Raw genomic sequence first — 15115 nt, 5'->3', positions numbered from 1 at the left:
TTTCAAGATGCTACTGGTTGCATTATGGGAAGTGTAGGGATCGGGTTTTCTGTTCTACTAAATACTAAATCCTTCCTCTTAAATCCCCTAAGTTTATGGATGTCCATTACTTAAGGCCCGTTTAGCACATTTTATGGCATTGTATATTCAATTTAAAATGGAAAATAGTTTGTTTTTCTATCAATCTACATAGAATAAAATAACTCATGAAAAAGCGAAAACATTAAAATGCAACATACTGAACTAAAATGTCAAATTTACATAAGGTGTTAACACTTTTTGCTGTGGCAGGTTTACTCTTAAAATATGAATAGAACATAACTGATTGGATGAGGTTTAGAAGGGCACAGACCTCTCTACATAAGGTCCCACAATTCTCACTGTTGGGACAAAAACCAAGTCACAAAGCAGACAGAACTCTTTGTAGATGATTTTTGTAACATTTTGGGTTCAGGTGATATCTGGATTTATTTTTGATACATTTAGTACACACATTCACCCCCATCACCATTGGGATCCATGGTAACCAATTTGGTACTTATATTTAGGTCAATATTTCTATCTCTATTTGTCCCATTTTTGTTTCTAACCAAATAACTGCACGCACATCACCCTAGTGTAATAAGTTAAAATATGTTTTGTTAACTGGCATTTAATAAATTGGTAACTGTTGGTTTTAATCATTGCATTACAGCCGTGACTTTAAATGAATTATTAACGTCTTAACCAAATCAACGACACACAGTAAAAATGAAACCGCAGCTTTCTGATTATAACTAGATGGTGACTAAATATGAAAATGAGTGGTGCTTTACTCTGTGTACATCATAGAATGTAATAACCACAAAACCCCCCGTACAGCAGTTATTGCCTCCTGCTAAGTGTTTAAAAACGACTAAGTTTCGATAAAAGCTTGGTGTGGTAAAAGCTAACCGGCTCAGGCCAATGAACACTTATGGTTAGAACAGCTCGATCCTGTTCACAAATTGAAGACATTATTAAACAGCTGAATTTCTTTCGTTGATAAAGCTATTTTCTCACATGACATTTTTATACGGATTAATGATAAATATCCGCCAACTTGTGAAGAAGTAGAAAAAAGGCCAGAAGTTTGGCACAGCTTTTGTATGACAAGCTAGACTGCTAAAGAGGTTTTCATGGGGATCCTTCACAGATGGAGGTAACTTATTTGTAAAGAGCTTCTATAAGACCTTGCTCACACGATAAAAATCATTGTAAATAAGTATAAGGACATGAAAGCTTAGAATAACCCAGCTGAATAGACATTTTTCACATCCACATCTACCAACTCTTGGATGGATTACTATAAACCTAGAGAGAGAAATTTATGTTCTCCTGAGGATCTCAATCAGAACTAGCTTTATAAACCAAATATACATATACAAGGAATTTGCTTAGGTCTTTGGTTTCTCTCAAGGACACTTTCAAAGAGTAACACTGCTGACAATGTAACAGTGACCATTACAAAGATCGAGACTAACACAGCAAAGAAAACAAAAGTAGCATAGCAACAGGCAACAGAAGTGTCATAAAAAAGGTTGACCCACCCGGAGTGTTTGCAGCAGTTCCAACACAATTACTTGTGTGTTTAAAGTGCATTGTGTGTTTAGACATTGTGTGGGGATGTAGTGGTTGAGTATTAGTGTGTACAGTGTGTACAGATCAGCATGGACAGCAGCAATGCAGCACTAGGTACAAGGTCAGCAGTTCATGATTTTAATGGACTGAGGAAAGAAATTGTTCTGGTGTCTGAGGGGTTTGACAGACAGAGCTCTGTAGCACCTGCCAGAAGGGAAAAGCTGGAATAGGTTATGACCAGGGCCATTTTCTTTGCTCACTTCCTGGCTATAAATGTGGATAAGTCTTGGAGCATGGGCTGGGGAGCACCAATGATGTTTTTTTCTGCAGGTTGAACTTCCTCAGCCATCATAGGAAATACATCCTCCTTTAATCCATTAGACCCAATGTTTTTTTGGAGCTGTGCATTTTCCAGTGCGCAGCTACTTGTCCTACCAACCTGCCTGACGTTTTGTTGCTTTTTGTTGCTCTCTTCTTTTCTCTCTCCACTTGTCACTCACCCCAACCAGTCAAGGCAGATGACCGTCCACCCTGAGCCTGGTTCTGCTGGAGATTTCTTGCGTTAAAAGGAGTTTTTCCTCTCCACTGTTGCACAGGGCTTGTTCAAGGGCGAATTGTTGGATTTTCTCCATTTATATTTTTATAGACTAATGTAAAGTTCCTTGAGATTACTTTGTTGTGAATTGGTGCTATATAAATAAAGCTAAATTAATTTAAATCGAAGTTGACATTCATGTGTTCTAGGATGAACTGCAATTCAGTTTGTCTAAACCCTAGAGCTTGAACAGCTGATAAAAACAAAATAATAAATAATAATCAGTAATTGCTTTGATGATCAATTTGAGCCTCTTGTCACTTGATCAGTAAGAGTGGGCCAAAACTAAAGGTCTAAAGGTTGTGAAACCTTTAGAAATAAGTCTCAGTGTTTGTCCCTTTTGTTGATCATTTATTATTTAAAGTAAAAACTCAAAATTAAAAAAAAATATATAAAAATTTAACAAATTCAATTGGCAATGAGCACATGTGTAGGAGCCGTATTTCCACTTCCACAATTCAGCATAAAAGGAAATAAATCAGCATGGATGGAAATTAAAAAAAAAACAAAACCCTTAATCAGTTTGCGTACTTGTGCCCACACAACTGCGAAAATGTTTAGTCCAAAGATTTATTGATTGTAGTTCATCAGTCAAGTTTATCACACATCACAATGTAGCTTTTCAGGTAATAAGACAGTCAAATTGAAAGAACAATACTCTCAATGTCTCTCATTTTATATTTATTCTTATTTTATTCATGCTGCCTAGAAAACTGTGTGGGTCTGTGGTGAGGTGTGTACTTGTCTTCAAAACATCCTGTATTTATTCATTCACAGAAAAGGAGAAGTTCCTAGTAAGGCACTAAAGATATCTTTATTGCCATCCAGACCTTATTACAATAGAAAAAATTCAAATTTAAGGCCGAGACAGCTAATTTCTGCCAACATTTACAACATTACAACAACTGTTAGGACTGTACCAATAGTGACTTTCAAGGTGACTTTTTTAGCCTTATGTACCAACATTAAATAGGTTTTGTGATGTTTATGTTTGTGTGTGTATTACACACAAACACTGTCCCCAACAGTCCTTTGTTAGGGACAGTGTTTGTGTTTAACACCTTTGTTAGATGCAGGTCTAGACTCAAAGCTGCCTTTTGTTGCTTTTATTTTTGAAAGTCAAAAAGATCACAGTTTTTTAGACCTTTGTTACGTTAAACTTTCCATAAAAACACTCTTCAAAACCTTAAATTTAAAAAACAAACAAAACTGTTTTCTACTAGAAAAGACAATTGATCTGACACTCATTCAGACTTCTGACCTTTGAGGGCATGCTTTTTATTTAGGGTGACTATAGATGATTAAAAGGATGAAGGTACAGAAACAATAGCAGTTAACAGAGTTGTCAAAGAAAACAAAGGAAAAATGTCATGGCATATTACACATATTTCAAATCATGGAAAATACTGCTCAGACAAGACAGTGGCCAAAGTCAACAGACAAAGGGAATTCAGGGAGTTTTCAGTCAATTCACTTTGGTAAAGTAGTGAGATGTTTCAATAGTTGTATGGTTTTTCATCAGTTAAAGTCTTCATGATAACAAATAGCTTTTAGGTAAAGTACCTGAACTTCATGCCAGTTAATCTGTGACTGAAAACAAATCCAAAGGCTGTGTGTTACTTTTTTTCTTTACACTGGTCCTTGAATGATGCAAGTAAAGGACGTTGCAGAGGACTACGAGTATGACTGGAAGTCAAGAGCATTTTATGTCACTGTGCAATATTAGCTTTTCTTTAGTTTTTTTAAAAATTAAAATTATAATATAATTCCAATGTTAGCCAATATATATTATGGTACATTTAGGTTGCACTACACACATATCTCAAAATAATTAACTGGTATTAGTGTAACTTGACAGGTATAAGATAATCTACTTGTTGATGTTCTTTACTGTTATTGTTCAAATAAAATACATTAAACGTAATAAATTACAAACTGTTCTTTTAACAGAACTACAACTTTAATAAAACAGCAAATTTACTGACTGTATTTCTTTATTATAATTTCTTTTTAAATTAAAGCCCCAATATTGAACATTTTTACATTAGAATAATCACTTTAAAAGCCTTTTGATGGTACACAAACTTGTCATATCGTGAATAGCTTCTTTCTCAGCGTAACAGTGGATCCAAATTCTCAGATACGTATTCGAGAATCCATTAGCTGTCTTGGCACGGCTACAGATAACAAATGAAGCAAAAAGCCACATATATGGTAGCAAGGACAAGAAAACGAGGAAGCACATTGTAATTTACGCACTGGCCTTTACTTGTCGGCACGAGCTAGATGCTTACAAGGATAAAAGACAAACACCCAAATGGCATTCTTTTGGTTGGACCAGTAAGTAATAACTTATTTGGTGGCTTGTTGTCTTTTGTGTCGTTGTGTTTCTTTGATGTGCTGCTGTTAGTGAAGTTTTAGTTTATTATTATAATTATTATTATCCACACATGTAGACAGAGGTATAGTAAATGTAGCAAAGATCCTAAATAATGTCCCCATTGCTGTCAATGTCAGTCGTTGATGACGCAATAAAAACAACTATGCATATCATTAAAGTCATTAAAATCCTGTAAAATTATTGTAACATGTCAATTGGCATCATTCTTTGGCTTGTGATGCTTTCCTTGCTGGTTCAGTGTCAACTTCAGCTTGTTTACAAATGCACATGAACCACTGACCATGAGAAGAGTGACAGTTGTATAAAAGTGAGTCACATTAGCAATGGTAAGGGGAAGCCAAATCGCATCAAAGTAACAAATCTTGCTGACTTGGCTTTAAACTGTTTAAATACAATTAGACTCCCTCAGTGTGCATGCTAAAGGGAATATAAAGTACATATTAGTAGGGTAACACAAACAGTATTTATTATACACACATAAATTATGCAGGATGGTTGGCTGGTAATAGTAAAAAAAATGCTTTCTTGCTTTGAAAACGTAACCTCAAGCACAGTACCAACTCTATAACAGAGCACTAAACTTAACAGAGATACATCAAAATTATGTATTCAGAAAGGGTGAACGTTGCGCATATATCCATGTATCTCTTGCACGATAATTGGAATTTTGGATTCAGTAAAAAAAAAGTAAGGGTTTAGATTTGTAAATCTGATGAACTGAGAGGTTAAAAAATATTTCTATATAATATAGGCCCAACACTAATTACTTACACAAAATGGTTTGTGCACAGGTCATGCCTCATGCTACCTCTTCCTTAACAAATCTTCTATATTCAATTACTCGACGATGCTACTAACAGAACAGTGACTTGATAATATCTGGTGTTCAAAAAAAGGCAGTCTGCATTAAATGCACCTAAACACCCTTTGACCTTTGGGGTAAATATGGTTTTAGAATGCTCTAAAATGTATGCACAGGAAATCAATTGGATATATCCACTAAAAGGAAAAACAATCTGGAGTCATTTTCAGTTACAGCGCTTTGCCTCTGATTAGTAGAACAACACAGCCAAGATCATGAGGTGCCTTCTCTGCAGCACGTATACATGCTTTGTGGTTACATATCAGGTCCAGGAGTCCTTTGTCTGACCTTCTCAGACATAACAATACAAATAAAAACAAATAGCATATTCTGTCTTGTGCAAGGAAGTGTCAGCTCTACACTATCTATCTGTGAGAACACAGTCTGTGTTGGTTTCTGCCCTTTGCTTGTGAAACAGTGCTCCCTTGTGTCTAACATCAGATCTCTTCAGTATATATATATTTTCACACCAGAGGTAAAAGGTTAAACTTTCCCCTTCCCAATACGTCCGACTGTATAACTGTTTCCAACCTGGCTCATAGTTTTCCACAGGCATTGTTGGCAGACATTGGGTTCTTGTTGCGGCTGAGCCAGGAAGAGAGTTTGCGTGGCCTTGCCGCCCGTGCCGGGGCCTGTGCTAGGCTGACCATACGTGGCGAACGCCACACCTTAATGGTAGAGTCATCACTAGCAGAGAGCAGCAGCTCCTGGTCAGCAGGGCTGAAAGCCACTGAGTTCACCACGTCATCATGTGCCAGACGTGCTAGACAGATGTTGTAGTGACGATCCCAGATGTAGCCATGCTTGTCCTCTGCCCCACTACAGGTAGAGGAGTGGAGAGGTAAGATGGTAAAACTTTACAGTAAAACCATTTCAACTTTTTGGTTAAAGCATTTGCCTCGGTCTGTCATTAGGTCAAGTAGTCATATCATTTTCATAATTTTCTTCCTGTGCTCTACCCCACTGGATTAAAAAAAAACCCATGCTTTAAGTAACTGTCAGTTTTAATTTATGGGTTTGGTCAAAAAAAAACTTGTGAAAGAAGTGCCACCCTTTCATACACAAACACAAAGTATTTGGACAACTGGCTGTTCAGCTGTACCATAGCCAAATTTGTGTTGCTCCCTTGCTGAATGATCAAGTACACAGATAAAACATCTAGAGTTTTTTCAAATGCATTTCAAAATCCGAAGTTGTACTTTTAGATTTAGGCAGTGACGTCTACAGAGCCGTGTGTCCTGCAATGTGTCAGCCAGTGCAGCCCGAGAAAGAAAGGTGCTTACTGAATATATGCAAAATGAAACTTAAATTTAGATATTGCAAGTGCATCTTCTCACTCACTCATATCTTGTAAGTGTCGGTACTTTCAGAGATAGATTCTGCAACATGATGTAAACAAATTCACAAGATTATTCCAGTACAGATAGTCGCTTTTATCATTTACATGTGTTTTTACAACCACATGAATATTCACACTAAAACATCAGAATCACTTAATTCCTCATCTGCTAAAAATAAAAACACTAAATTGCTCCTTGAGCATGAAAAAAGAGATGATAACATGTCACGAGAAGTCAAATTACAGTATCACTTCTCTATTCAGAAAAGTAAAGTACAGGCAGATTGATGGTAAAGGCTGTATGTGCGAAAGCTGCGCCTACAAGATAAATAGTTTTTTGGAAAGTATACACTCTGTCACCCACCTTGCAACAAAGTCTCTGCTGACATCAAGGAAAATAAAGAAGCACTCGTCATTAGGCGTGAAGGCTCGGTGAGCACGAAGACTTCTTCTTTCTTCCCTTAAATTCTTCAAATCGATGACATGCAGGTCTATCTCCTCCGCAATGGGAGGTGGAGACATGGGGTCAGAAATCACACATCCGGCTGGCCAAGCCCGGCTGTTCACATAAAGGTACCTGATCAATGATAGAAAAGTAAGATTAAAAAGACGTATGATGTTAATATGCAGCACAGATACAAATTTAGCCTTTTTTGTACGGAGACAGTATTATTATTCACAACACATTTTAGGTTCTATACGTTTGGTGTAAACATAGTGCGATTCTACACTGTGTACAAAAAACCATATGGAGAAATGAAAATTACATTAAATATGTCAACGTTGAACACCTTCACCAGGACTATTTAGTTAAGTTTTGCCACAACACTGTGGACCTGATTGCAGGGATTTGCTTCCTTGCACAGGGGCATTGTCATGTTAAAATGAAAAATTACTTCTTCTAACTGCTGTCACTAAAGTGGAACACTTTTCATAAATTTCTTTGTACAGGATCAGGATTAAAGCTGGAAATGGTTACAAAGTTATTATAGAGAGTGTAGATTTTCACCAGTCCACAGTTAAGACAAACTTTCGATAAATAAAGATGATTCAGTCGTTTGGCTATTGTCCCTTGAAGTACACATCCATCTAAGTTAACTCCCAAGGCAAAACAAAGGATGGTTAAAAAACAAAAACAAAGCCCAAGCCATTAACATCTCAAGCTGCCCCAGACCTTAACAGAAAATGTAGAAATGTGAAAAGCCCTCAAGAGGTTCGTTTACACCAAGCCTCCAAAAATATGGCTGATGTGAAGCAGTTCTATAAAAGAAAATGGTCAAAGATTCCTCCTGAACGTTGTGCAGATCTGATCTGCAGCTACATAACACTTTGATTTTAGTGCAAAAGGAGGCCATATTGTTTATTTCAGAGTTTACTGCATACCAAATTCAACATTGATTACCTTACCTGTGGTCTGGAGAAAGGCCCATACCAATAATGTGACCGTGGATGTCAATGACATGGTCCAGGGAATCAAAAAACTCATCTGAACTCCGCTCTTCACCGAGGACAGGACCACAAGTTGTCATTTGATCAGGCTTGATCCGCTTAATACCTGGAAAGGAAGACAAACTACCATGTGAGAGGAGATGTCTGATAGCACCGTGCGTCATTTTTCGTACACAAAGTCTGATAAATTTGTTGCATCATAGCTGAAAGGCTGGGTATGGAAACCTTCATACCAATTTGGTGAGGGGAGTACGTTAGGCTGCCAGTTGTGAAGAGTAAATAGGTCTTGTCTTCTCCCTCCCCGCACGATGAAGGCTCAATGAGGCTAGAGTCAGACGCCTTAGTGTGGGCTCTGCCTATAATTCGGGCCACGTGGGTCTCAATCTCAAGTTCCCTGGGTCCAACATTTTCACGACTCTGTCATAGAAAAAAAGAAAAGCAAAAACATGGCAAATGAGTAAACCGCATTAGTTCAAAAAAGCATCTAAACGATGACGTTTACACATAGCTCACCCGTATGACGTGATCCAGACCAGAGATGGTGGGTTGGGTGAGGCGGGCAGTGGGAAGTCCACAGTACCTCACTTTTCTTTGACACTCCTCTTCCTCCTCCTCCTCCTCATCGTCCTCACTGCCTGAAGTTCCCAGGTCAAAGAGGAGGGGCTGATGCTGATGCTGCCCTTTTTGCCTTTGAGCTTGAGATTGAGCCTCATAGTCTAGCAGCAAGTCTGGGTTGTCATGTCGACGGCAGTGGGCCACCATCACAGTGCGAATGGTGCTGGCGTTTATGTTCTGAATCTTGAAAAGGCGCTTGACAACATTGACATTCTCTGATTCGATGTCCTGTTGCAAAAAAACAAAAACATAAAAAGGAAAACTTTTAGGAGATGTGGAATTTTCTTGTTTTCACTTCACATTTTCTTTTATTCAGAAAATGTATTCTGGAAATTTATGATCTCACATTTAAACACTTCCATACTAGTGCACAGTCACACCTGAGCTTCTATGGTAACCTAATTAGCTAAATACCTAACAAATTAACTATATGTTTGATTGTATAAACATTTTTATCATAGCCTCAAATATCGTGGTTCCAAACCAACTATGGATCACAGAAACATATGTATATATATGCTACTTAAAAAACTGTAAAAGAGCTGGTCAGAGATACTTCTACGTCGCAATACAAGAATGAAAATTATTAGCTGCGGCATTGGGTCTCACCTGGAAAGCTTTATTGAGCCAGAGCACAGAGCAGGAAGTCATGTTGCCGATCCAGTGCAGGTTCCCAGAAATCAAGTGTGTCTCATTCAGCCAGCAACCAAACACATCATACGGCTTATTCCTCACCCGTGACAAAAGGGTGTAATTTTCTGTGATGGTGAATAGATAGAGGGGGAGACAGAGAGCACCAGGTACTTTGGTAAATAGCTGCCATGAAACAAAGCTAAATATTTCTTTCACATGTAATAAACAAAGATGTTGAACAAATTGTTAAAAGTAAGTTTCTACAATGTATTGAGGCTCAGAGAATTTCATATTGTAGTGAATAAGCATTGAAACCATTTAAGAGTGTGTTCTCTCACAAAAAAGTGATGTATCTGGTATACTCTGTATTTTATTCTACAAGCAAAAGCCATTATAGAAACATGCTTTATACCAGTAGTAGCATACTGTGGGTGAGCGAGGACTTTCACGTCTAAAAAGGGCTAAATGCTGTTTAGCACATTAGAGCCTTAATCACAACTTTCTGTATTAACCCACAATAAAGTTAAATCGTGTCCGCTTCTTGTCTATAATACGGTAATAACACCCTTGCAAGTGGAAGGAAAAACAAAATCAATGATAAACACAATATTGATGGGAACACTAGATATTACTCATCTTCAAGAGAAAATTATGATATATGACTCTTAGGTAATTTCTTTTTCGGTTCTTACCCAGACTAATTACAGCAATTTCTCCAGAAGAGGAGTGGTGTGGGCCCAGGTAAACACCAGACACGAGCAGCAGACTGTCATCAGCATTGAACTGGGAGAACTGGGTGTAGCCCCAGTTGAACTGCCTCATGCTCGAGCTGTGCACCAATGAGATGTTACCATCTGGTCGCTCTGTGTCCCACAGCTGCACGTTAACAGGCAGTAGACAGATTTGAAAATAGGTGAGTAAATGATAAGGTAAATAACATCTGCTGGTGGTTTGGTACTAATGAAGCATGAAACTGATCTGAAAACTGCTGAAAATAAGAATTGGGCTGTTCTGATGACTAAAGGATTCAAGATAAATTTCACATTAGATCTATTTATTGGCCAGGGAGAAAGAGAAAATCCCTCCTGTCAGAATCAACAAAGACCAAGTTTGCTAAAAAAAAACGAAATACATAGAAATGCACAAGAAGACACAGGAGCCCAGGACTTATTATTAACATTACACCTGCATGCTACAAGGGTTTACTGCCTAAAGCAAGATAGGTACTACAAATGTTCTCTAGATAAAATGTTACCATTACTTTCAATGTCACCATGAAGTAAGGTTTTTGACTCTAACGAGACCATTGTGCTAAAAAGAAATGTTTTTAAGTTTGCTTGTTATACCTTGCTTTGGCCCTGAAGTGAGTACTTTAGTGTGGGACCTACCTAGAAAAATGAAAAGTCCTATACACTACTAAATATTCTAAAATCACCTGTCATGAAGCAAAAAATAAGATCCAAGATAAAAGTTTCTTCCGTTGTGGGTTAATGCTTACCTTAACAGTGCAGTCTTTGGAGCAGGAGGAAAATCTGTGACCCCTGTGAGAGAAAGCCAGGTGAAGGACTTGGTCGCTGTGCTCTCTCAGGGTCTGAACCTCCACACACGGGATACAATCAAAAAGACGCTTGAACTCTCTGTACCATGACACAGCCGCTGCACAAAAATAAAGCTGGTGTGAATAAAATGGCAACTGGCCTAATAACCTATAAATAGTGCATTTCTAAAATAAATAATTGTAAAAACTAAATGGTATAATTTATACCAGGGTGTCGGGGTACAGAGCGGGGGATCCGGTAATAGCTGTAGAACAGCTCTCTCCACAGGAACTCATCTCTGGAGACAGCCAGCCACTGTTTGCAGGTTAGACCGGCTCTAAGCACAGCGTCATGGGGCAGGCGCAGGAAGATCTCCAACACCAGGCTGTCCGGCAGAATTTGGCCATACTCCATCCTTACATCCTGTGTTGAACACAAAAACACACATCAGGTACATGTGTGTGAGTTTTGAAAGCAAATGAACAATGTTACATTCACATAATACTAGTCAGAAAAATCTCATGACTGTAAATCTGGACCTAACTTATGATTGCATTTTTTGCAGTTGTCAAAATAGTTTGATTAATTAGCAGGCAACTAATTAACTATCAATACAGATATGTACATTTTGAGTACATTACCTCAACTCTAACCTGAGACTATGAAGGCATATAATGTACTAATTTTGCAAAAAAACTGAATAAAATATACTAATGAAAGTTTAAAATGTTTTCTTTTATTTCAGATACTAAATTGGCTCTACACAAAAAAAAAGTCTTATAATATTAAACCTACATCCCAGACAGAAACAGACTGTATAATAGTAAAATAACATGTGGGCTTAATGGCTCTTGCATTATATTTACTGTGGCTTGACACTAATAGCATAGCATTTTGAAATTATGCTTAATGTGTAATTTGTGTTTGTGACACAGATATTTGCCTTGGTCACACTGCTCATTAACTGCATCAAACAAAAGAGCACTACTGATGCCGATAATTCATTTCTAATAATTACTTCCATCTTCAACTAATCTGGTCATAATTTGAATATTTATTTACTCCTTTAATCTATGAAATGTTAAATATTGGGGAAATGGCTATGTCATGTTTAAACAAGTAAAGTCTTGCCATTATTAATATTAATATTAATTACAAAGTCGATTACCTCCACTGGTGTCAGCCCACAAGGTATCACCATGACAACTAAGGCAAAATCTCTCAACATGAAAACAGAGCATCTGTTTGTTTTTTTCTAATCTGATCTGATTAATATTAATAATTATTAATAATCCATCTTAACTTCAAATGTGACATTTAGTATTTTTGCTTTAAAAATAAATGAACACATCAATCAGAACACGCAATTAAGAAAATTAATCATTGCAGCTCAACATTAGTTACCAAATATCTTATACAATCAATTTTAAAACTTGGGGGCATGGAATACATTTTTCCTGGATATGTTCACCCCTTCATTTACTTGAGGTTTACGTTTACAATGGGACACATCAGAGACTGACAGCTCGGTATACGTGTCACAGCAGTCTGGGATCCAGCTGTCAGAGCTTCTCGTTGTAAATATAATTTATATTAGCAGGTATGTCAGCCAAGTCCTTAAGTGTGGACAGTAATATTCAGGGCTGTAACTTAGATTTCTTTCAGTTATGACATAAAATAATCTTTAAGTTAATGCTGCAGAGTCGCTGCACACAGACGTTAGCGTGGCATTTCCTAAAATGCACCATAAACACTTAATACCAGAAATGCAATGAGAACTCAAAAAAGTTTTAGTTCCTCTAACCACCTGTTTATAGCTATAGGCATTTTGTATCTATTTTTGCTTGAACCAAGTCGTTGAAGACGACCTAACATGGACATTTTTATCCCTGAGCGTCAACACAAGTTAAATGTTTACATTGAATACAAACTGCCTAGTCTTTCCTCCGATTTAGAAAACCTCAACAAGCTAAATATCCAATTACCAGCAGGCTTTTTTATCTGTTTCCTGATCAGAACCAGATATAGGCTAGATTTACAGCTAACGTTGTGCTAGCCACAGATGTCTATTAAGCTAACATTAAGCTAGCTGACTTGTTAACTAACCAGGTAGCTGTTAGCCGACATTTGTTGTCAACTTTTCACTACCTTTATCCGCACGTAAATTATGCAACTATCGGTTGATTTTGTACATCAGTGATTTCGTTGCATAAGTTAATCAACGCAGTTCTGTACAAAATAGCTGACATAAACTGTGACCCACCTGCTGGATCAAAGTTTTAGAGAAAGTCAAACTGCTAGCTTATGCTTATGGCTAGCCACAGAAAATGACAACAATCCTCGAGCAGCAGCGATGAACAAGACCCGACTAACAGATGGCAGAATGATTCTCGCTACAGCAAGGTCCACTTAATCTATTGAGGATTAACAGATACACACGGTGCACTACAGCTTACTCCACTGCCACAGACCAGTCAGAGTCACTTATGTTTCATTTATTGCGGGGTAACTTAATAAACACATCGCCATTTGTTGACAACAAATTTAATAAAATATTTATCTGCATTTTTTTAAAAAATAGTATGATAAACTATAAAGTAGCATACAATGGAATTCCTGAAGTAGAGTCCCTCAAAACGATACAAAAGCACAGTATTTGTATTTGTTCTTACAAGAATGTACGAACCTTTAACTGCAACTGATATTATAGTTATCATCACAATTATTTCTATAAGTTTTTTGCATCTATATAAAAGTGTATTAAAATGTATTTCCCTGTTTTTAGACACTGTTCTGGTTTTACTTTCTGTCAGTATAGGTGAAAGTCAGTTGGGTCACCTTTTTGATGCCCATAAAGTAAGCATGCAATGGAAAAATTAAGGAAAAACACAGTACTATTTTTTAGATCTCGGTACACTAACCCCACAGTGAGCATCATGCAGTGTCAGTGTCTCTGTGACTAATAAACACAGTGTCATTGGCTTGTTGTGTCACACTCATCGTTACACTAATTAGAGCAGGTCTTCAAGAAGACTGATCTTTAATAAAACAAATTGGCACTATGCTGTGACTAATATTCTCTGGTAAGTATTTAACTTTTTTTTTTACATACCTTTATAGCAAGCATATATTTTGGCAGTAAACTGAATTTATAAATTGTTATCTGTTTAGTCTTATTCCTGGTACTGTGATGAAATAGTAATGAATAGCCTGCTACACACAATAGGGGTGTTATCAGGTTACCTGCTACAGCTTTATCTCAGCAGAAAATAAACAACAGCATGACTGATAACCCACTAGTAAACAAATTAAAGAAAATTCTCATCTGTTTTGTTTTCCATCAGCACTGTGCAATGCAGCTAACTGGATAGTTTCTTGCTGTGGCTACTCAAACAAGGCCAAGCCAGCAGCAGGGTGACGATACAAGTATGAAGGTGTGTTAAATGGGGGCTTTTTGAAAAAATTATCTACATAAATCAGATAGCTCAGCTCTCTTTTTTCCACATTATAGGACAGAATGTGTGGACCATCTCTAGTGATGAAGCACCACCCAGTCAAAATCCTCCCTAACTGCACCCAGTGAAATGGATAACAGAGATGCCCGCATTGATCCAACCAATCATTTATCTGTGATATTTATTCATTTCCAACATGTTGATGTGTGTAGCTGTGCAGTTGTTATAATGATGACTTGTCTGTAAACTCCTGGTTGGAAGTTGGACAATGTCTGACAGCCGACAAGTGCAGCAGTGGCTCAGAAATAACATGTATGTATCATTCATATGATAAAGTGCAGTGAAATCAGCACAGCATATAAATCCAGTTAATCAAATAAATTGATGAATTCATCCCAGTCTCTGTCATATATATGCAACATCTTCAGAAGTATATTTTTCTCTCTTTTTCTGAGTATCTGGCGTCATCATGTGGTAGACAAAATAACTGCAGGACCAAATCACTTGGAAGTAAAGTTAAATTAACAAGATATTACAATGGTTATTTCAAAACAAGTTTATATTCAGTAGATAACTATATGAAACTCTGCAAATGAGACTATGGTTTATGGAGTGGGCAGACATTTTGT

At 37.2% G+C, this 15115-nt stretch overlaps 1 protein-coding gene and 1 long non-coding RNA gene across 5 annotated transcripts; one reads left to right on the top strand and one right to left on the bottom strand.

Annotated features, from left to right (window-relative positions):
* Window positions 1–5272: 5272 nt before the first annotated feature.
* Window positions 5273–13420, bottom strand: fbxw5 (F-box and WD repeat domain containing 5). 2 transcript variants are annotated; one of them, XM_067484557.1, is made up of 10 exons: window positions 13295–13420; window positions 11259–11454; window positions 10992–11149; window positions 10186–10369; window positions 9470–9618; window positions 8759–9088; window positions 8479–8662; window positions 8204–8351; window positions 7161–7373; window positions 5273–6276 (listed from the first exon to the last, which is right to left on the bottom strand). In XM_067484557.1, exons 2-10 carry the CDS (start codon window positions 11443–11445, stop codon window positions 5994–5996), a joined length of 1836 nt encoding a protein of 611 aa, XP_067340658.1. In that variant the 5' UTR covers window positions 11446–11454; window positions 13295–13420; the 3' UTR covers window positions 5273–5993. The 2 variants fall into 2 exon arrangements, with proteins under 2 accessions (XP_067340658.1, XP_067340659.1); XM_067484558.1 differs by lacking the exon at window positions 5273–6276 and adding an exon at window positions 6298–6836.
* LOC137103845 (uncharacterized) lies at window positions 10307–14850 on the top strand. Of its 3 annotated transcripts, none has more exons than XR_010911608.1 (3): window positions 10307–10406; window positions 14376–14465; window positions 14543–14850. It is a non-coding gene; the product is annotated as an uncharacterized lncRNA (long non-coding RNA). The 3 variants fall into 3 exon arrangements; XR_010911607.1 differs by lacking the exon at window positions 10307–10406 and adding an exon at window positions 11369–11482; XR_010911606.1 differs by lacking the exon at window positions 10307–10406 and adding an exon at window positions 13540–14114.
* Window positions 14851–15115: the final 265 nt, after the last annotated feature.

The sequence above is a fragment of the Channa argus genome, chromosome 18 (genome assembly GCF_033026475.1).
Source record: "Channa argus isolate prfri chromosome 18, Channa argus male v1.0, whole genome shotgun sequence".
Lineage (NCBI taxonomy): Eukaryota > Metazoa > Chordata > Actinopteri > Anabantiformes > Channidae > Channa > Channa argus.
This window is presented reverse-complemented; position numbering and strand designations above follow the sequence as displayed.